At 38.5% G+C, this 23,921-nt stretch overlaps 1 protein-coding gene across 2 annotated transcripts in view; it reads left to right on the forward strand.

Moving 5' to 3' along the window:
* ADCY8 (adenylate cyclase 8) overlaps window positions 1-23,921 on the forward strand; it is a 131,800-nt gene that overhangs the window by 42,410 nt on the left and 65,469 nt on the right. For both annotated transcript variants that reach the window (XM_072851882.1, XM_072851883.1), the window contains exons 3-4: window positions 10,284-10,414; window positions 13,154-13,265. In XM_072851882.1, the coding sequence (XP_072707983.1) occupies window positions 10,284-10,414; window positions 13,154-13,265 (243 nt within the window). The remainder of the gene's footprint in view (window positions 1-10,283; window positions 10,415-13,153; window positions 13,266-23,921) is intronic.

Below are 23,921 nucleotides of genomic sequence, written 5' to 3' on the forward strand. Positions count from 1 at the left end.
GTACTCAAATCTTCAAACTATTCATTACCCAAAGAAAGCAAAGGACCAGCAGTATCTTGCAGTCCTTCCCTTCAGCATGTGTTACATATTGTCCTGAACAGCATGAGACAATATAGTAGTGAGGAAACAATTGGATAAAATGTCCTTCCTGCAAGAAGTGTGTGGAAGAAGCTTTTTCCTCCTCTCATTACCACAAACTTTATAATAGTTCTCAGTTAACAACTAATTAGGCACTGTTATAAAAAGTCATGACTCTCATAAATGCTGGGTTATCAGTTTGGATGAGACCTTAGTTATGCTTCATAGCCAATAGCTAAACAAAAGGAGACTCCAAAACCTCCTGTGTGATCTGGCCTTGTTTCTCTTTGAGAACAGCAGATGCCTAAATAGAACATGCAGCCAAGGATGGGATGAGTGGGAATGGTAACTGCCTGAATTCAAATAAAAGAAAGTTGATATAGCTCATATCGCATATTGGAGCAGTAAGTAGTAAAAGCTAACAGGCAACTTCATAACCCCCCAAGTCTGAACGTTAGATATTGCAGTTCCTTCCATATTTTTTAATTACCTGCCATTGTCTCGGTAACGCACAATAAAGAACAGCTGCAAATAGACTGTCCATTGTGCACTAAGTAAGAATGAAGGAATTTCTCTTCAGAGCTGTTCATCATAATGAGAGGTGCTAATTCCCATTTTCTAGAGTGGCATCTACAATAATTACATCTATTCTGAACTTTGTCAGTTTTTCAGTAGAAAACAATACCATTTTTATCTACTTCCCTTAAATGTAACAAAAGCTCATGTGCTCCAGAAAGGGTAAAACCACTGCTCTGAACAGCCCTTTTCCCATCCTATTAAGTTCAGTGCTTAAAACAATAAAGCCTCTATGATATTAATTATAAATATTGTTAAAGCCAACCTTGACGGTTCTGGCAAAATGATTCTTAAAAATCAAGATGGGAAGTGTGGAGCAGTTTCTCTAGAGTCTCTGCCAAGTTAAACATTTCTGGGATATGTCCACTCCAGTTTTACAGAACTGTCTTGGGAATAGCCATAAGCAACTTGTTACGTGATCCAAAGATTTCCTCCCACAAGATATATGTAGGTTCACCCATCTGAAAGTATGTGTAGAGGAGGAAGAACAAACCCTGAATTGAACTGTCATTCAGGAGGGGCTTTTCAACCCTCGGCAAAGCCAACCCTGATAAGGATGTTGAGAAACAAAGGAAAATCCCAGGGCAGTCTAGGCAGGATTTTGTCATTTGCTGTGTGCCATCTAAGGGGAGTTGTTTCAGGGAGCTTATGCAGACAGCAGACCCTGCAGGGCTGATGCCCTCACATGATCTGCAGGGAAACCCTGGGGAGTCTGACCTTCCCCTTGGCAACCTCCTGCAGGCCCCAGATTACTTGTTGATGTTCTGTGCTTGTTGGTATTTTGTTTTCTTTGATCAGCACCAGTGGAAAGGTCTCCAGTTCAGTTTTTATTCACAAGACTTGAGACTTTGTGCACTGGTTAATTGACTCTTCTCAAAAATTGTTCCAAAGGTTGTTATTTACTCACCAGGGACATATCCCACTTTTCCATGAATGTGCCTAGCTATATTTGTGCAGTAAGCACTGTTGATACCCCCTGATTTCAGTATGAGGCACACAAGGGAGCAGTGCACACAGACCACAGAGAAGTTGTTCAACAAAGAATGACTGTTGCAGATGCATAAAACAGGAAGTGCGCATTAGAGAAAGTACCAATGTTACAGTCTTGGGACTTTAAACAGACATGTGACTCATGAAGTTAATTTGCTTTATTGCTGCAGGATTTATTTCACTGTTCCTAAATTTTCCTGAAGGAGTAGATTGGCTAGGAGTCAGCTCCATATTTAGACACCTCCTAAACTAGGTGACTGCATGACCTTCACACCTCTGAGCTCCCGCTACAGTCAGCTGAGATCTAGTCAATACTGACAGTATTGTGCCCAGAGAGACCTGTAGTGAAACCAAAGTAGTCCTTTACATCTGATCTGTTGAGAGTCTCTCCAGATTCACTGGATAAAATGGAAGCTTCCGCATACCTACATTGTAGTCCCCAAAATTCAGGTGTCTGAATCCAGACCTGAATTCTACCATCAGTTTGCTACATTTAGTGATTTCTACTGGTCTTTTTTCTTTTACTTGGTTATTCTTTGGGTTAAAGGGTTGGGTTTTTTTCATTTATTTACTCTAAACTCTGACTGCTCCATCTTAAAGACTAGGCTGATTCATGTCATGAATGGTTAATACGAGAATAGATCACCAGCTCGTTTATAACATCCTTTTGTTGTATCTTCTTTCTTCTATGTCTTTTCTCTTGAACAAATATATCTCTGTTCCTTTTCAAACCACTTATCATTACTGCTGCTCACCTTTGAATTGTCTCCACTTAGCCAATTGCTCAACCAGCAAGCTTTCAACAAAGCTGGATAATGTAGTTTCCTTCACCCTAGAGTTCATGACACTTCTTTATTAGGTCTTTCTCTGAAAAAGAGAAGATATTTTTTTCTCATGTCTTTCCCTCCCTCTCTGAAAATGCCTTCCAGGAGAGACTGACTAGAAATGTGAGGACTCTTTAATCATGCAAATAGTAAGGTACAGAAGACTATAAAACAACCTTGCAATTTTCTTCTCTGTGATTTGCTACTGCTGTTTTGCACATGACCTCCACACATTTGCGCTATTCTTCTGTGCCACAGTATCAAATCTGTGAAAGGGGAATGATAATGTTTGACTAGTTTAAGGGAAGTTATGTGGCAAGGATCTTTATATGAAGGGGACAGTGACCTGACACTCATTCTTGGATAACTGAAAGCCTTTTTTAACTGCTGGGTTGAAGGAAAGAGATGTGAAAGGTGTCCTGGTTTTGGCTGGGATAGAGTTAATTTTCTTCCTAGTAGCTGGTATAGTGCGGTGCTTTGGATTTTAGTATGAGAATAATATTGATAACACGCTGATGTTTTGGCTGTCGCTAAGCAGTGTTTACATTGGTCAAGGACTTTTTTTTTTTTTTTTCCCTTCAGCTCCCCATGCTCTGCCAGGTGCCCAAGAAATGGGAGGGGGCACAGCCAAGACAGTTGATCCAAACTGACCAAAGGGCTATCCCATACCATATGATGTCATGCCCAGTATATAAACTGGGGGAGTTGGCCGGGGGGTAGCGATCGCTGCTTGGGGACTGGCTGGGCATCGGTCGGCAGGTGGTGAGCGGTTGTATCGTTATTTTTTTTTTTATTATTATTATTATTATCTTTTTTTTTTCCCCTCCCTTGGGTTTTGTTCCTCTCTCTCTCTCTCGTTGTTTTCCTTCTCATTATAATTCATTATTATTATTACTATTATTTTGTTCCAATTATTAAACTGTTCTTATCTCAACCCACAAGTTTTCTTACTTTTGCTATTCTGATTCTCTCCCCCATCCCACTGGGTGGTGCTTAGCTGCCAGCTGGGGCTAAACCACGACAAAGGCCTGTCAAGAGGGACACATCCTGGTCCATAGAACGTTAGCATCAGCTGTAGAAAAAGAAAGAATGGACATGATCTACACTAGAGTCCATCTCTCAGTGCTCAATTTCTGGAAGGGGCCTGGTTCAGCATCCCCACCACCCTGACAGTCTGGCATGGTGTAAGAGCAGCTTGGAGCAGCAAAGAACAGTTGGTGCCCATAGAAGCAAGAATCTTCTGTCCTTTGAATGTTTCAGCACCAGAGAATTGACTGGTGGCTGGAGTGCCTCATAAAAATATATATAGACAGACACACACTCGCACACATACATACTTATACGTTATTTTTCTTGTAGTATTCCTCTATAGCATGACATACATAATACAGAACAGTGACATGAGCTCAATATGCGCTTTCAGTTGTGATCCTGACAAGAGCTCTTCGCATGCTACGGTATTAATAGAGGAGGACTGCAGCAGAGGCATACTAATTAACCTCTGTTTTTATGGATCATTGCAGATCTTATGTGCAGCCAAGAACATTTAACTTACCTTCATGAGTAGCATGAAGGTTAAGATATCAAACATCCTGGGCACATTTTTCTTGGCTTAGTGAACATGTACCAAGTGAACTATGTTTTATTTTAAATAAATGTTCTAAAGCCATTGCTTGATACCTTCTTAAGTGAATGCAAACAAGGATTGTAAGCTTTTCCTGTTGTGAAAAAAAGTACATTCTCCATTTCAGCCATATGTCTATGAAGAAATGGCCTTTTTTATGTTCTTTTATCATAGATTTCATAAGCAGTTCCATAATAACCAGGATTTCTGTTTGCTTTCTTTATCTTTTTTTCTTTTTGCATTTGTATTCCTATTTGTCTTCCTACAAGGGTAAAACTAGGAAATAATATATTTATTTTTACAGTGAGAAGATTTTGTGCTATTGTGGAAGTATCTTCACAGGAACTCATTGAACACTTTAATCATGTGGTTCCCTGAAAAACTGATCTGATTTATTCAAAGGGTGGATTTATTATATGGTCATATTGAGCAATGTATCTTAATAATGAAGGAATAAGAGACTATATAGCCTAAGTGCGTTCTGTTATAGGAGGCTGAAGGACACAAAATATAAAAAATATTTCTGGTTCCTGGAATATCAATCAGCAGCTGTTCCTAAACATGCCACCTTAAGATGCCATGGGACATTTGCTTGAGAGTGGAGCTACCTTAGGGCTAGACATTCCTGTGAAAACCTGGGTTTGCAGGACCTCCTGAGGGACTGGTAAAGGACCTCCTGAGGGACTGGTTTTCTTCTTGTTATCACAAGCACCACTTCCAGTATTTACACACCAGAAGAAGAGTGGAGGATAACAGAATTCCCAGGTGGGAAGGGTGGAAAAAATTCAAGACAATGCAGATGTGCTAAAATTAGTACAATCTGTATGGGGAAACAGAAGGTCTAAGCTGGGCTCTTAACCAGAATAAAGTATGAGCTCCCTGCATGATAGCTCACTGCCTGCTCTATATCACCTATCACTGCCTTGCCTCCTGAAGGCAGCCCTTGATTTAGTAAAGGTTTGTAAAACAGGTAGATTAAAGATCAGCAGAGTCTCAGTTCTCTCATCTTCTGTGTTAGCACGTTATGCAGGCAGGAGCCCAGGAGAACGCTGCCATCTCAGAGTGGAGCGTTACACACCTCCACTCCAGCAGAAGCTATTAGCAGCATGTGTTTTGCCCTCTTAAGTAAATGTACAGTTCACCTCAGCTGGGGCTGCCATCTAGACAAATGAAGGTGTTTATCCACAATGTGTTTTCATTGTAGCTGAGGATTGTTTACTAACTACTGACTAAGACTGCTCAGAGTGGGAATTCTTTATGATCTTCATTGTAGAAGTTGTAAGTTAGAAACGATATTGCCTCCTATGAATGCTGGGGAGGGGTTTCTTCATTTTTTCAGACGTTTCGTCTATGGCTACATTTCATCCACAGGATCTAATCCTGCTGGCATCAAAACCAGCATTTTCATGATTGTTTTGCCTTTCTCTCTCATTCCACCTATCATCCCTCTTTGCTCTGTCTTGTTCTCTCTGAACAACTTTTTCCCCTCAAGAAGGGACATACCCCAAGCCTGGATAATATTAGTTTATTCTATACCCTCCTAATATCAAGTTGCCTCACAAAAACCTCAACAGCAGTTTCTCTGGTAGAAAACAGAAAGTGTATATAACATGTTTAATCTTCCACAAGAAAACTGATAGTACAGGGAGGAACTGAAGCCAGGACTCCTGTGTGCTACATACTTTGGTACATGTGAAGAGTGGCCTGGTCTTCATCCTTAAATATTGTCTCACTGGAGCGTGCTAAAACAACCACGGGGGTAAGCAACTGCAGCCAGAAAGCAAGCTAAGCAATGCCGAGCTAAATGCCAAGATACCATTGTGGTGACAGGAGAACCTGAAAACTCAGAAGCAAAATCCGTCCCTTTTGTAAGATTTAGGATTTCAATGCCAAGAAGCATTGTATTGCCTGTGGAGTGCTTTTTCACTTGTATTTACTCTATGGTACTCAGTAGGGATGGTGTTCTCCTCACAGCTGGTACATGAGTTAACCATATTCTTCTAAACCAACCTAAAATTGCCTTTTATCCTCATATTTCTCCTGAGTGTGAGCAAAATAGACCTTTAGGAGACCAAAACTCTTCTGAGGTCTGAGAGGTGATGTACAAACAGAAGAAAAGACTGCTCCTGATGTAACGAATAAGTAATTAATATGCATAGAAAATGCAAATGCTGTAAAAGTTAGGGTCTTCAGCCCAAGTTAAGGTAATAGGAATCAAAGAAAATTGCCATTACCAAGAAGTGATGGCAAGAATGAATTTTTCACCTGACTAGCTAGAACAGGACACAAAGCAAGACCAGGCTGGCTTAGCTGACCAAAAAAAATCAGAAATTATTGTTAAGATTTGGATCAAGCCTGCCTAGAAATGGTCATAAACAAAACACATCTATTTACCATGTTTCTGATAATTTAGCTTCATACTAGTAATTAGATTTTATAAGATGGGCTCTGTCCTGCACCAGGGCTCCTCTGGAATTGAGCTTATGTCCTACTTTGCAGCTCCTTCTCACTTAAGAATTTCTTGACAATAGTGGTAACGAAGTGTCTGTTTCCTTACAGTTTAAAAGCTTGAGTAAGACTTAGCCCTAAAGAGCTGCAATCTATTAGAATTTCTGAACATCTTAAAACTTATAAGACTATTTCTGGGACTCATGCTTTTTTTCATCAAATATTTATATGACATCATTTTGAATTACTTATTCCATATTCATATTTTCAGTAAAGATATTTTGAAACTTTTGGACATTTTCTTTTCTGAAACTGATTTCTTGATATCTTTTTGCTCCCACTTCATGTCTGGGTTCAACACTGATCTCAATTCCAAACTTGCAGAGGGCTTTTCTTAAAGTGTGATGGGTGGAGTGGAGTGGAATGGAGAAAGGGTTTATGGAAATAGCTGCCTTTCCTAAGAATGAAAGGGAAGAGTTGATCTGGAAACCACCTCCACCCCCCATACGGCTTGGTATTATATAAGTGCTTTCTCCACAGTAGTGTCACTAAACTGCTTTGAAAATACAGGAAGAGATTCACACTGTACTGTATTTCCTCTGCAGGCATTGCCTGGGAGGATTTTCTTCATCAGTGTCTTCCACCTCTTTACAGTCTCCATATGTGCCTGATTTGGAAGTTCACATCTGGCTTTCCCTATCCCATTCCTCAAAATGTCATCTGAAATTTGTTGATAAGTAGCTTACAGAACTTACATTCTCTCCTTCAGTTCAATAAGATTTCACACTTTGCAATCCTGTAAAGCAAAAGATGGTTAATAATTTGGAGCCGGTTCAGTGAAAAACTGCTAGCTTTGCCTCAGAGTGATTTGGAGTGACATATTCCAATAGTGGACAAACCTGGTTAATCTAGAAAAGAAAGACTGAAGTCAAGAGGACACAATAACAGTATTTCAGTACAGAAAGATTGTTACAGAGAAGAAGGCAATCAATGATTATCCATACCCACTTTGAAAGGATAAAAAGAAAGCTTAATTTACAGAGAAACAGGTTTGGGTGGGATACTTGCAAAATCTGCCAAAGCTGTCAAACTGATGAGCCACTGAAACAGGGACATTGTAAAATCTCTCAGGGGATGATCTAGGGCTTTCATGAAATAATTCAATAATCTTTCGAGGGCTTGCCTGGCCCTACTTAAATGTAGTTAGTTGTTATATTATGACAGGGGCTGGAAAACAGCACTTTTATGTATATGTATACGTGTACTTGTACACTAACATTATATATAAATATGTACACTAACATGCACTGATGTACCATATATACACACTAATAATAAAGTAATATACACTGATACTCAACTAATATACATTAATAATATATGTTATTAATAACCATGTGCATGTATATAACTATATGTCACTTCAACTTGTCTCAAATGTTTACTCTTCCTGACTGTTCCTGAGACACAGACAAAGGTCATTAGAAATGCTGAATATGTTCTCTAGTCTTCCTAATAGAGAGAGCCAGTTTGAATGGTTTTATTTAAATTCATTTGCATTTTTCCTTACCTAACTAATCAGTCAAGAGACATGCCAGCCCTGAGTCCTGGCTGCAAAATCTGCAAATGCCAGCTCAGGGAGCTCATGCACCTTCCTCCAACAGCAGAGCACATGACTGGACCTATTGCATATGAGCAGAAGAGTCAGCCCTTCTCAGAAGAACTGTATAACACATCTACGTGTGTGGAAAGAGCTAAGGGACTTGAATTACAAGTATAACTAAAGAATTGATTTTCATAATTGTGGTCTAGCACCAGAGACGTGTGTGTGTGCTCACATCGTAGACTTAACATTGCCAGTTCTCTGTGTGATCCAGCAGCTTCTTGGCTAGTCATCAGTATAGATGAGATAACAGACTGGTTGGACACAATGGACTAACTTGAAACCACCCTGAAAGCAGGAGATTGACTGAACCTTCACAATTAAACATTGATGGACTCTTACAGGAGCTGGGAATTTTGAGCAGTTCTAGAAATTCCCAGATGCAACTCCTGCTTTGTCTAGTCCCATTTATATGTTTAAGTGTGTTAATTAATATTCTGGGTGGAGTGTCCCATCCAGGACCTTTTCTAGGTGATTCCTGGTGCTGAAGTGATTAAATTGTGCATAGATGAGACATTTGTAAATACCCAATAGAAACTCTCCTTGCAGAAATGGTCTATGGAACTAGTCTTTTGTAGGTAGATATTTAAAAAATGTTTAGCTATGTGGTTAAAATATAACAATAGTGATGAATTATGTAGGATTGGGGTTGTGACACGGGATTATGGGCCAGTCAGGTTATAAGAACTGAGCAGAACAATCATGTGAGGAGTCTCTGCTGACCTAGCTGAAGACACTGCCATGATGACCCTTGCAATGGAGACTCCCACCACCACCAGCAACCAACTGTCCTTTTTGGGAGATTTGAGACTGGTAAACATCCCAATAAATTAGTTTCTTCTTTCTTGATGGGCTCTCTGCCATGAATGTCCATACAATGAATGAGTGAAAGCCTATCTGCTCCCTTAGGGCCTAAAAGATGGCCAGGAGCAGGCTGTCATCTGCAGAACAACCCATTCTCCCAACTCCCACATGCCTTTGGGTGTGGGAGAAGGCTATATATTCAATGAACTACTTTGGTGACTGCTGTTGTACAGCCCTTACTCTATGATGTGAACAGATGTGAATCCATTATGGGACAGGAAGGTCATACAAGGCCTTTGGGAAAAAGAACAGTCAGCTCTGGGTCAGCAGAACAGCTCAGCCCACAATCTGTCCTGGGGGGATCTTCAAAAAAGAGGTGAAGTGGGCCACAAGCCAAATGAGTCATCCTGGAAACCCACTTCACTGACGCATATAAATGCTTATTTCTGAGATTACATATAGAGTTTTCAAGGAACTTTGAAACCCAGTCCAGTTTGCCAAAATGATGTAAGCACTTCAATGCCACAGACTGTTGAGAAGACTCGGAGATTCCCAAGTCACTTTAAAACTTAGTTCCTGTTAACTATTGTAACCCTATTAACGTACAAACTAGTCTATGGCTAATTCTTTCCCATAAAACATTTCTTAGGTGTGCATTAGTTTATATTATCCCTGTCTTTAATCTCTGACAGTACAACTAAGATTTGTCTAAATGCTGTCCTTTTCACTAAGTGAAGAGGAGTCAGGTTCCTCTGTATATTTTTTGTTGGTTTTTTTTTTTGCTTTATTTATTCTCTAGCTTTATTATTAATTATACAGTTTATGGATGCTAAACACATGGTCTCTAAGTTCTGATAAATAAGCAAGAATAAAAATCGGATCCTACTTGCTGCTGAGGACTTTCAAATTCCTCTGGCCTGTATCTATTAACTAAGCTACCACTGCCTGAAATGCAGTGCTTGATATGTTCGTAAGTGATGTTTAGCGAGAAGCTTGTAATGGAGGTAATAAATAAGATGGATCTTTAAATAATCAACATATAAGCTTAAAACATCAGAGGGAAGAATGTCTAGGAAGGGAAGGAGAGAGAAGGGTCCATATTCCGGACTCAGGTTGGTAATGTAAATTATCACAAATGGTCTGAGCTAGAATTTTTAGAGGGGAGGGTCACAAATTACCAGTTATCCAGTTCTTTAAATAGGGGAGAGCTCAGTCAGTTTCCTGTGAAGTACTAATTCAGAATGATGCTGACACTTCGGTTTCCTCTTTGTTTTAGGAACGGCTGGTGCTCTCTGTCTTACCACGCTTTGTAGTCCTGGAAATGATAAATGATATGACCAACGTAGAAGATGAACATTTGCAACACCAGTTTCATAAGATCTACATTCATCGTTATGAGAATGTCAGGTGGGTGGAGGAGCCTCTCTTTATTGTTTAAGGTCTCAGGTGCTGCTAAGCGTCTCTTGTTTGAGGGTTTCCCTTCTGTTGCTTTATTCATTCATAAATTAGAAAATAAGTGTACATTCGTTTAATCCCTGAGCAGATAAGCACTTTGGTGCCTTCTTTTACTCATCAGGATGGCTGGATGCCTTTGCCATGGCAAGACACATTTGAACTGAACACTGGGCCTGGACCATTTGTGTATTTTTTCACTTTAATTAAGTGGTCAGGGTTGCACAGAAAGGGGAGCCCTGCCTGCATGTGGACACATATTCTGCCACAACCTTCTGGTTGACCCCACATGCTGAGAAATGAGATGGAGACTTGTAAGATGCTCTCAAAGATGTAGACATGTCATGTGGCTCCTCTGTTTAGCAGCCATTTTCATTCAATCATTCTTATTATCAATTTCCTAATTCCATTTCCCTTTTTTATTCCTGTCTCTAAATTTTGTGTCTCCTGAAATTAGTTAGCAGGAAGGTGATAGTTATCCTATGAGCTGCTACTCAAGGTAATAAGTCCTAATTGTACATTTACACCAGAATGATCACTTCCACTCCATGACGTTACAGAATCTCTGATTTTATTGTGGTTCCCGACCATCAGAATATTTAGATAAGCCAATAATATTTTCCATAAGTTTGTCTCAAACCACAAGGGCAAATGATTGAGTGGCCATCACTAAAGGAAGTGAAAAATAAGCATCCTTGGATATGATGGGAGATGGTTTGCTAGGAAAGCATGTACTTTGCCTTTTGATGAAACCCAAATGTAACTTTGTCTGGACAAGTTCGATAAACGTAATTTGAACTTCTGCAAGACAGTAAATTGATCATCTGCTTCTTCTGTGGCTTTGCAGTAGCTCAGACATATTATTTTATTAAATCTGGTGGAAAGTATCAAGGACCCTTACATAAGGTTTGAATTGCCCTAAATTAAAATGTCTTCCATTAGCCTTTTTCATTCTCAGAGTAAGTGTTGCTGTAGAAGAATCAAAATAGGGAGAAGATAGCCTTTCTGTTTAAATGGAAAAGAGTTTTACTCAGGAGTGAAAAGGCAAAACATAATTTATGCTAGGAAGAGATTTAAAATTAAGATTCTGTGTGCTTTAGAGTACAGATACTGGTTGGTTCCTATGCATGCTGCCAAGGACTAGATCTTTTCAAAACTGAGTTTCACCTTATTTTTCCCTAAATGTTGAGCACTGAACACTACCTAAACCAATGCTATATGAATCCCTAAAATTACTATCCAGTGAGAGTTTTTTGGGGTTTTGATAATGAAAACTATAGAAATTAGTTGTTTGAAAATCTTATTTTTATCAATTTAGGCTATTATTAATATTAATTCCTCTTTGGGTAGTTTGGTACTTTACCTTTTAATTTTGTTTTTAAAATCCTACCCAGTTTGTGAGCCTCTGACTTAATCCTCACCCAAACCCTTACCAGCCCATATATTTGAAGATGAGTTGAATTATCATTAGTCATATTTTATTTTCCACCTGATCATTACTGTATTTATTGGTTACATTAGTGATTCTCAGACACTGTTAAATTGTGATCTTGTTCAACACAAATGAAAGATCGTCAGCTACTCAAATTGTAACACCAGATATTAGTTGACTTTGAAGTGCTAACAAGGTTCATTTGGGTTATTTCCAGTCTGTGCCAGAACAATAGGTGTCTTTTTGAACATTACTACTTTTTAAAGCAAACAATACTTTCCTTTCTTCAGCTGCTAAGTACTGAGCTATTACATGCTTTGTTCTGGGTGATAGCTTGCACACCACAGACTTTGTGCGTGTGTGCGTGTGTGTGTGTGTGTGTGTGTGTGTGTATGTTTCTCTATACTCACATGTGCTCATTGTAGGCATAGTGAACAGCCAAAGTTACATGGCTAGAAAAAAAATCACTGGCTGCTGAAATATAGGTTAGAGCTCTGTTTGCAACTAGTTTGTTGACTAAGATCCTACCATAACTTCAGGCACCCAATTTGATGCACCTAAATTCAAAGTACAATCACACCAGGCTCCCTGTGAAGTCAATGGAAAGAACAAGGAATCATCCAAATAAAGATTAATACCTTAAATAGAGGGTACTATACTTCTAATTCAGGTACTTCTGTCAAGTCCCTAAAATTAGATGCAATAAAGCTGGCCTGAGCCTGGTATATATCAAGACTGTCATGAATCTGTCTGTTGTCTTAGGATTTGAGTCTTGTATGGCACATAGATAAGTAAAGCCTGAAAATCACACTGAAAATTAAAATGGCTGAAGTCAAACCCACTGTAAAAGCAGCTATATATATAAACCCACCCTCAAAGAACACTGTCAGATACTAACAGACAGCTGGGTGCCAATTCTATCCATTTATACAGCCCTCTATATTATGGGTGCACTATGCCTCAGTCTTCTCACTGATAAATGGGGACAACTGTGCTTACTAAAGTTTAACTATATCTTCCTGAATGATTTGAAAATCCAAAATGGCATAACACACATTATTGGTAAAACCCTTTCTCATATTTGGTAGTATTTCTTTAGTCCCTTCAATATTTATATTCAGTACTCCAGAATCTCCAAAAGTCTAGAGCAAAGGTAGCGTGACTAAAATGATCCTTTACTAGTAAATTACTAGAAGGTACCTTAGGACATTCAGTTATCAAAGGAAATAGACTGCAATATTAATATCTCTTCTTTTTTTTAGCATTCTTTTTGCAGATGTTAAAGGATTCACCAACCTCTCCACAACTCTGTCAGCCCAGGAGTTGGTCCGAATGCTGAACGAACTCTTTGCCAGATTTGATCGACTAGCACATGTGAGTCAAACACAGTTTATTTGCAAAAGGATATGAAGTCAGCTCTGTATTTGGGAGCTTTGGGAAATACCTCTGATCACGTTGAACAATATTCATCCAGATTTTCCCCATTGGGATTTTATACAGCCATTGAGGTTGGAAGACACTGGCAAGTTTTATCAAAAATGATAAATTCTGAAAGTGAAAGCTCAGATAGTCATCAGAACTTCGTGCTTCTGTAGTGCTAGACCAAGAATGCTATGAAAGCAGATCACCTACCACATTTTCTAAGGAAGTTTTATAGTTCTGGTCCTAGCTGGAAAATGAAGGTTTTTTTAAGACCATAGCTTTATTTTGACTTTTCTTCTAAGAACTGAGGAAGATTAAAAGACCTATTCATTTAAAGGGCATATAATCAGCCACCACAGTCATTGCAATGTTTAGTTACTAAGAGGTTTTACAATCTTTAGGTTGGATTCTATCTAACTCAACAACAAAATTAATGAAACAGAGTAGAGGAATTTATTACATTAGGCAAATTAGTTGCTACTTAATTAGTACTGATTAGAAAAAAAGCAAAGCACAGAAATACAAGCAGAACACATGCTCAATTTTGCTAGACTTGCATTTTCTTTTCTTCTTTTTTATGTTTCTTTGGTCAAAGTTTCTTTTCATGTGACCGTCTTTAGGTGTCAACATCTGAGGTGGCTAATAAGGCTGCTAGTGTAGGCAATGAAGTACATTTAATGGAGTTTAGCTTATAATTTATCCAACCAAATGTAGGCACCTACTATGGGAAAACAGGAATTACATTCTGAGTATCATTGACCATGCTGTTTACTATAAAGGGAGCCTAGAGTGACTTGCTCTGATGTACACGTGTACATCCCTCACTGATTGTTATACATTTCCAGTTCAGGGGCATGGGTTACTTATGCACGTATTGCACAGGCATCCATGAGACCCTTGGTGTCATTTCTTAGCTTGCAAATGAAAGTCAAGAAAGGCAAGACTTCTGTAATTATTCAAAGCTCTTTTGAGTCAGCTATTTTTATCTCAAATAGCAATGTGTTTTCTCATGTACAGAGTGATGCCATAACCCATTGCCTGGACACTGGCAAATGCAATCTACAATATTTGTTTTGCAAACAAAAAACCCTCATCAACTCTGATCTACATTAAAACCCAAGCAGGGTGAAAGAAGTTACCTCAGTCCTGTCTTTTAGAAAGCTTATAGGACTAACATCTGCTTCTGTATGGCTTGACAAAAATAGCTACCCTAACTGAAGAAACATCTTTTAAACCAAATTAAATGTATGTATGTCACAGAAGTATTTTAGGAAAAATATGTACACAATATGATATATTGCCTTGCTTTACATTTCAATTTTGCCTTACATTTCAATTTTACCTAGCATTCTTGGTAGAACAGATTCTTCTTTCATTATCATAAACCATATTTTCTAATAATTCCATAAACTATATTTAACCAATAGAAATTTTGTATAGAAGGACTAGATCCAATAAAGGAGTTAAGAACAAGGTAGGCATTTACATCTAAAAGTGTAATCCAGAGAATCCTCCTTCACTTGCCACTTAACCCTGAAGGCACTTCCCTGCTTGGTTTTAATTTTTCATAGGAACTGAAGATTTTGCTTCTTTAAATGCCCAGACATTTCCCCCTTCTCTGCAGTTTATCATACATCTCCTACTTAAACCTTCTAGAAACCTTTCTGTCACAGTCCTAAACTCATAGATCTTCATAAAGAACACTGAATGTGCCCACATAGGAGTTGGCATCCAAAAAATGTAGGTGAGTTTATTTTAAAGAAACAGTAATAAATATACCAGTTTGTCTAACACAGCCAAGAATTTCTTACCCAGAAATTTGCAGAGTTTGGGATGAAAGAACTTCTCTGTCTGAAAACTTCATCATCAGGACAGTCACCTCTCAAGTGAATGTCCCAGACACTAAATTCAAGACTCTAGGCTCCTTCATGCATTTTCTTTCCTAGTCTGTGAATTTGCTTTTCTTCTACACATCATTGACTAGACTAATCCAGTTGTCTAGATCAATACTCTGAAAGGCGGAAGACACAGGGAAGAATCACTGCAGAAACTGAACAGATTTGACTACAAAGATTAGAGTAATCTAACCATGACTCATTAAAATATATTAAAAAGAAAGGCATTTTGATTGTGTTCCTTGTTCGTGACTTCTGAGACCTGAATGTCATTATACCTGCCTGATGTCCTGACAATAGAGATGCCCAACAACCCTAGAGAGGAACAGAAGCTCCACATGGCTTTTGGTGTTTCTGTCCAACCAAAGGAGATGAACTCTCCCTCTGCACTTTATAGGAAACCAAGACTCCTCACTCAGGGTTCTGGACTCTTAAGGAGGGTCCAGCTGCCTAAAATATAAGGGCCTAAATCTTGTATTGAACTTAACCTTTGCCTTTGGAACATTTTGGAAGTGGACACTGACTGGTCCATGACCCAAATTTTAAGGACTTGTCATTTACATGGACTTGTCGTCCTACCCAACTGATATTGTATGAAGCTTTGACAGCTGGCAAAGGTGTATCTTTTGGAAAAATGCCCGGTCTTCATCTGAAGGTCCCAGGAGATGGAGAAATACTCGTCTATCTTGGGAGTCTATTCCAGTGCCTTAACACTCTCACTGCTAACTCAGTGTGGCTTGTTTCTCATTTGATTTTTTCTGACTTTGAATTACCTCTGTTGATTCTTGCTATGACCTATTTTTCCTAGACAAAAGAACCATCTCGTAGCCACTGATTTTCTCTGGAAATATGCTTGTGTGCTTTGATCAAGCCACTTTTCAGGTTTCCTTTTGGTTAAAAGAAGCAGACCAAGCTCATTGTGAGTTTTTTTCTCTGTAAGATTTATTCCTTCAAATAATTTTTGGGGCTAGTTTTCTGGACCACATTCAATTTTTCAGAATCTGAGGCATAGGTACTATCACGGAAAGCAGTGTTCCTGGACTAACCTCTACTAGTGTGGTGGATGCAGATCATCACCATTCCTCCTATTCTCTCTTTCCTTGATCACTGTCCAAAGATCACGTGTTTCTGAACATACAGTGGTGACACTATTGTACTGAAACATATTATTTTGGTTTTTGATGGTCTTGCTGTCTTGTTATGACCACCATGCCTGCATGGTAATTGATCATTCTACCAGTCTTATTCCTTCTGCAAATGTTATTAGCAATGGTTTCATACTTGCCTGTAAATCCTTGGCAGGCCTTTTGGAAAGTGGTCTTTTCAAGACCTCCCTAGAAGGATCTTCCAGTAATGAGGATGACACATTCACGTCTAGATTTCAGATCTGTCACTTAACTGGTTCTTAATCAGCTTAACCAGAGTTATCATAACTCTTTAAAATAGACACTGTTACTCAAACTCTTGGGTTTTGCTAAGAATTATCATCAAAGCAAAGAAGTCAGTTGCAGAAAGCTTGAAGCAGTTTCTTTAGATTTTTAAGGAAAATCCTTATAAATCCTTATTTACTTCTAAATAAAAGTAGTATTTTATAATCCCATAGAAAGGATTGTTTGATCTGCTCTATCATCTTATATAAATCATATAATATTAAAGAAGACATTATTTCACAGCTTAGTGAAGAATGTAATTTAGCTTAGTTTCTTGTTTCTCTTATTCAGCCTTTTTCTTGCACAATGAAGAAGCAGTGAGAGCTCTGAGATTATTTTAATCTTCAGTCGGTTACATCAAGTATTATGGCATAAGTTGATGCATATAATTAATAACAATAAAGTCCATCATATCTGTATCATTACCACAGGACACTTTGAATAAAAATTAGAACTCAGCTCAGTATTTTTTATAAGAAAGAAATGTAATATTATGTTATGTACAGCTACTTCCCCTTTCTAATCAGTCTATGATATTTGTAAATGATTTATAGTTGCTATAGAGAAAAGTGACAGTTAGAAAGGAAGAAAAATAAGTTGGCATAAAACAGGACTGAAGAAAATATTTCCCTATATATCCATCTACTGAAAGGCCTAAACAGAAACTTAATTAATATTAATACTTTCCTTAGGCAGAAATTTTGAGGAGAGAAGGGAAATAAGATGCCATTCAGTAAGATACTTAAGCCTAAAAAAGGTCCTGCTTTGATGAAATAATAGATATTTTTGATGTTTTTTTTCTCTGCCTTCTCTGCACTGCTAGATGTCAGCCAATACTATGATTTGTTTGTCATATTTCTAAATGTATTTACACTGTGTGTAGATGCAGTTTCAGATGTGACAAAGAGGAAACAGTAAAACCCTAAATAGAGGAGCAGACATCTGTATGCTTTGTCGCAAGAGCAGCTGAGATGTAGTCCAACATCACAGAGACCTAAAGATAAAATCAAGCCACAGTGTTTTAGTTTAGACACATGCACAAAGACGAACACACAGACAGTCTTAGATTTGAGTTTGGACCCATCTTTAATATGAAGCATTGATGCTGAAACAGAAATCTTCCTCTGAAAGATTAAAATCCATGGGTTTCATATAAGAATAAAATGACTGGCCTGTAAGACACTTCATCTCTTTACAGTTTCATCAGCTCTCATACAATAAACCAGAATAACAATGCTTCTTACTCAGAGGAACTGTAGATGCTGAATGGAAAATTCACACTTTAATATGAGCCTTTCCTCTCTTTATGTCACTAGCCTGGTGTTAGTGTCAGAGTTATTTATGTAATCTAAATCACAGGTCACTTTTGCATATTAAAGAACTGATGATTTTTTTTCATTCTGAGAGAGGTGGTCTTTTTCTGTAACGTTAGTTAAATTCTCTCTTGGGAGATTGCAGACAACCTTCCAAAAAATCCCTCCAACAGTGTATTACCAGTCTTAATTGTGACTAGCATTTCCAGGGGTGGAAACCAGCCTAACTAGCAGGCTCCACAAGAATGCACCAGGTATAGCACCAGCACCAGCTGGTATCAAAGAGGGAAGAGTGGAGGGTGTTAAAGGCTCTTTTGTCTCCTCAATAAAGACACTCCTGTTGCAGTGCTTTACTGTTCCCGGCCACATTTAACCTCTGAGTTGGCAGTGCTTTGTTCTTTTGTGAAATGATCTTCAAGCACATAACCAGCAGGACTCTAGAGACTCCCTAAAAAAACCTGTCTGTTTAAGCATATGCCAGTAAATAAAGGTGTGAATTTCTTCATGTGTATATGTTTGGGGTACTGTATTAAGAAGCAGAGTTAACTGGATTATGAGTGTACATATGTGATATTTAGTTAATTATAAGGACATTGTATGAATTTTTAGTAACGGGAGGGAGTGAATGCTCTTTTTGCAGTGCTTAAATTCTAGGGTGTTTTCCCTCCTCACCAGTGTCAATAATTAATTGTCTAGTACTAGTGAATAAACAACACTATTAAACAATGTTCTTACTAAAATTATAGTATTTCAGACTCTAAAGAGCCCAGTAAATCATCAAAAGACCTGAACAGTCAAATAAAACCCCAGTCCACAAAACAGTTTTAGAAGTTATAGTCTACAGGCATTTTATGAAAAAAGTCAGATGAAAATGACAGATTAAACAAAACTTCAGTTTCAAAATTTCTCAGTGATTCAGGAACTAAGAGTTATGTAAATCCAAACTTAAAAAAAAAAAAGTTGACTAAATTGGGATTTGAATTAAATTTAGGCTTCACAAGTATATTCTTGTGAAATGCCCACCCCACCTTTTATGTATCTGCAGTCCTAGAAATTCCTAAGGGACAGAATTTCCATGCAGAATTGCTCCTGCCTTATCGGGAAAGAAACACACCTTGAATCTTTCTAACGGGGATTTCTGTGCCTAAAACCACTTACGGCATAATCTACTAATTAACACTAGCTGGCAGGGATGGTTGGTCACAAGATGTAACAGCCACAGCTGTTTTTCTTCCACAGCATGGTAAGGGACAGAAGTGTTGATATAATGTATTTGAAACCTCACATAGGAACATGCCTCAGTTCCTTCTGCAGCATGAGACACCCCAAACCCATATTTTCTGTCAGCCTGGAGAAGTCCTAACCACCCTGCTATAGGCTATTCTAAAAAAGGAAAGCATTCCTTACATGATCTGTTAAACTATGTAAATGGAATTTAATATAGGGCTATATTTAAGTATTCCCTGGTCCAGGCAGAGGATGAAAGATTGCCACATTTTTCCCTTTATGTGTATAAAAAATAGAAACAGTCCTTGCAACCGTGACCCAGACCTAGTTCTCCTTTCTGCCTGCATCACTGGACTTGAGAATTTCCCTCCATCTGGCTCTGTCAGGGTCCCAGCTCTGTTTTCCAAAGCGACAGAGATGCAATAGGAGGAATTTGGATGGATGTCTCTCTCCAGCCCACCCCAAAACAGCCTGCTGATTAAGAACTTTGGCCTAGACCCCATTCGTGCTGAGAAAGGCCTTTTATCTAGGTTTCCTGTACCTTTGGCAAATGTTTCAGGAACTGAGCTATTGTACACAAAGGCCAAATCCCTGCCTCCTCCCACTCTGGCCACCTTTTAAAAGGAGATTTATGTGTATGATCTCTTTGTTCTGCAGTTCAGCCTCAGTAATTTCTCATCCACAATGTTCTACATTTTTAGCTGGAAATTCTAAAAATTGTGAATGTGGACTCTTCTGTGGGCTGTTCACTAGCTTACGGGATTCCCTTCAAAAGTAGGTGAAGTGATTAATTCACCACAGGCAGAATTGAAAAAGTGGCGTAACATAAAACACAATCACTTTTTTCCCCACGTCAGAAATTTCGCCCAAGGAAACAAGAAATATTAATGAAGTTTCTGACTGTGTCTTTCAGCAACTTGATATTTGAGCAACTCATTTCTTCAGCTCTTTATGCCAATTTCCTTTGCTTCCTTTCCAGTCACTAAGGGTGTATTTAATAAGCCTAAACATAAATCATCCACATGTATGAGGTAATTATTTATGAAAAATCTGTGTATTTTCTTTTGCTCTGGATTAAGGTGAATTGGAAAAAAGATTTCTTATCAATTGCCACTGAATTAATCTAGAATTATTATTATTAATAGTTGAGTGTTTGAGTCTGCTCAATATCCCCAGGAGAAATTTCTACTGATTTCAGTTGATCTTGGCAGAATCAGGCCCCTTAATCTTTCACTTGTAGCAAATGAGAAGCTGCAAATAAGGGGAAAAAAAGCCCCTATTTGTGACATGCTGAGAAATTAATTGATACCTTCAGTAAATGGCATTAATGAGTGAGTATGGGGAGGGGTGTGAGGCTGATGGATACTGATGTGAACGTCTGTATAATATCAGCTGTCATTTACATGCCCAAGGGCAACTTCTGGAATTGCTTATGGGAAGGGGAAAAGGAATAGAATAAAATAAAGAGAAGATCATAACAGCCTCACAACAGTGTAGGGATTTAACACTGTAGTGTAATATCTGCTGCATCAAAGTTCCTGTATGGCCATTTTCTCTTATTTAAATAATTTACTAATTTTACAGTTTCTTCATACATGTTTATATTTTTCATTCATTTTCATTTAATATCACCTTGCCACTCGTAGATACTGTTGTGGTGAGATGGTTTTAGGAAGTGGGCTTGAGCTCTAGAGTGTGAGGAAAATCTTGAATGCTATTATTATCATTTTATACCACTGAAAAGTAGGTGGGCCCTTACAAAACTCAAGTCTCCAATTTACAGCTACAGCACGGCTACTCACATTAGCCATGAATCTAATCTTCTTGTACTAATACAACTAGCCTGACAAAGCATCTAGTACAACCTGTAGATGTGATTAAACTACAGAGTTATCAGAGGGAATCTCAGGAGACCATGCAGTCCTCCTCTGCAAAGGCAGATACCATTAGCCCTCTGTCCTTCCTGGCAGTTGTTGAATTATCTTCTTCTAGCTGATAGAAAATCCACAGTTTACTTTTGAAATAGCTATAATGGGAATAATAAGGGAAGAATAAAAAGAGTAAGGACAACGTAGTCAGACTGTAACACAGTTCATCTTTAACAGTCATAATGATTTGACTAACAGGAAAAATAAGGAAGACAAGGAGTCATTTAAGTGCTTCTTGTGCCAATAGAGACACCCTGCCTGGCCCTTGCACTGCTCCAGTGGGACATACATCTTATATCACGTCTGTTAGTCCTGTGTGGGTGCCTCACACACCCAGGGGTCTTACCCATGCACCATAAGCCTATGTGTAGACAACTGAACTGAAGCCCAGCCAATTGCTTTATGTGTGAAGTGAATCAGTACCTAGGCTTCACTGACTTCATTGCCTGACTCTCCTTTGACTGTCATGGCAGCCTTAACTGCTGGCTGACATATGGACACCTATATATAGTCATCTCTGTTTGGATATCTCACTCCGTAGATGACTTCCTGAGCTTTGGCAAATGAGTGTAGAGATGACGTATCATGACAAGAAAAAGCATACATTCATGTGCAGCTGAACGGATTTCCTGCGTCACACACATGCACTCACATTTGCATACATCAAACCCTCATTAGCAGGTTTTGTTATGCATTAAGATTCTTCTTTCTTATTTTTATACAAATCATATCTTTTTGGAGTTGTCTGCCTTGTTCTGATTTTCAACAAATGAGGAGACATGCAGCCAGGTGACAGAGGCCTCATCTGTCTTTAATGGAATCAGCACTTCAGCCAGTTTAAATGAGTCATTAAGAACCAAGCAGCTGAGTTTTTTTTCTGTTGCAGACTATGTTCTCTAACTGGGCTGAATTAGATGCTTACTTAATAGGGGATTCTCACATTGTCAGATAGGCAGGTACTACAGGTGCAAGACTGCATGATAAATGTTGCATGTAAAAATGTAATTATAATACTAAAATATGATACTACTTGAGACTTGTCTTTCTTTCTTTCCCGGAAATTGACTGATTTTCCTTTTTTTTTTTTCTATATTATACTATGAGGTTATCAGTTGTAATGTATTTGTAGTGGGCCTGAATGGACCTAAAGTGCTGCCTTTTGCTTTACTCCACCTCAGTCAAACTGGTATGACATTATAAATGCTCCTTTTACTTTGTAGATGTAAAAGCAAATGGCAGTTAGAATATGAATCAATTGAATGGCACAATTAGAAAAGCCAAAGAACTTCAGAATCTGTGTTTTATAATATCTTTATCTCTTTGCATTTTGTCTAACCAGGGGACACAGAGAGAAGCTTAAGGAAGCCACTAACAGTTTAACATGCACTCATTTATGCCATTGAGTCCTTGCTACTTGTTGATTAACTTTAATGTTTCCTAGTTTCACCCTATGGAAAAAAAAATAGGTGGAAAGCACAGTAAAATCAAATCCCTCATTCTTTCCCTTGAGGAGAAAACATGTAAAAAACAAATATTTTGGTGGATTTTAGGACGTAAGATTTCAGTTGCAATCATATGAAAAATACCCAATGTTCGTTTGTGGGGGTCTGCAGAGGGGTTGAAGAGAAGGGGACAAGGAAAGAGGAGAGTTACATATGAATGTTGACATTTTAGAAGCCTGACTTTAGTCTTGAATTTCCTTGTGAAACTTGGGCAACTAGGCATTGCACTCTGAGAGCCAGCAATGATATTAGCTGGAGACTTAGCCAAAGCTTCAAACAGTCATCTCCTACTGATGGTTTAAGGAGATTTCAGGGTGAATCAGCTTACTTTGGCCCTGTGCCCAGAGCAGATTTTGCCCTTGCTGGCATGCTTAAAGCTTCAGCTGACTTCTGCAAAAGCTTTGAGTACAAGCGTGTAGGTTCCCTTTGCCACTCTAAGATTTGTAAAGACTTGTCTGAGGTTGACTACAAAGCTTCATTATTCCTAGGCATAATCTTGAATAATAAACTGGAGTCCCATTCATTTGGCCAGTATTCAATTCCTGAGGCACAGCCAGCATTCACATTTTTCCTACTTAAAGTTCTCTCTTCCCCAGTGGGTTTACTGTATCCCCACTCCTTTGATTAGTGCAGCCTCCACCACAGGTTGCCAGAGAGAAAGAGAAGAGAAAAATGGAAATAAATACCACAGGGCAAATGTTGCTATCATCTAATGAACCAGTTTTACAAATCATTATCCTACTCCCCAGTAATGACTGGTCTTCGTTTTAATGTTCTGTCATCACAGCCTTTACTGATTGAGTTCTAATACTGCACTTATTATTTCAATGATTCTCCATCATAAAAACACTTCCCTGACTCAACTTGTAATACTGTCCGCCCCTAGACACTTGCAGCTCTGTCCTCAAATTATTGTGGTCTCTGTTCCTGTGCACTGATTGTCTCCTGTGAATGCCAAGCCAGCAGAATACATTGGGCAAGTTTACAGCTAATCTTGGGCTCACTTGTTTTGCTTGCCTAGGAACTGCAAAAGTTTTGGCAACTCAGGTATTTCTGCTCACTAGAAAATGATCTTCTAAACTAATGATCCAAACTCTCAGTAATATGTTGTTTCAGTTTATAAAGATACTGTTAATATGTATTTAAGTACTGAAATTCAGTATTTGCTCCTAGGGTAAAGGATGTCTCTAGCTGGATGCCAAATAAATGTCATTTCTCCACAGTACAAGCCTAATGCAAGACACCTTTGATATCTTTGGCTTGCAGATACTTGATCAGCTCCTACAGATGGTGGGAATGCTTCAGTGTGACAG

The sequence above is a fragment of the Ciconia boyciana genome, chromosome 2, assembly GCF_034638445.1.
Source record: "Ciconia boyciana chromosome 2, ASM3463844v1, whole genome shotgun sequence".
NCBI lineage: Eukaryota > Metazoa > Chordata > Aves > Ciconiiformes > Ciconiidae > Ciconia > Ciconia boyciana.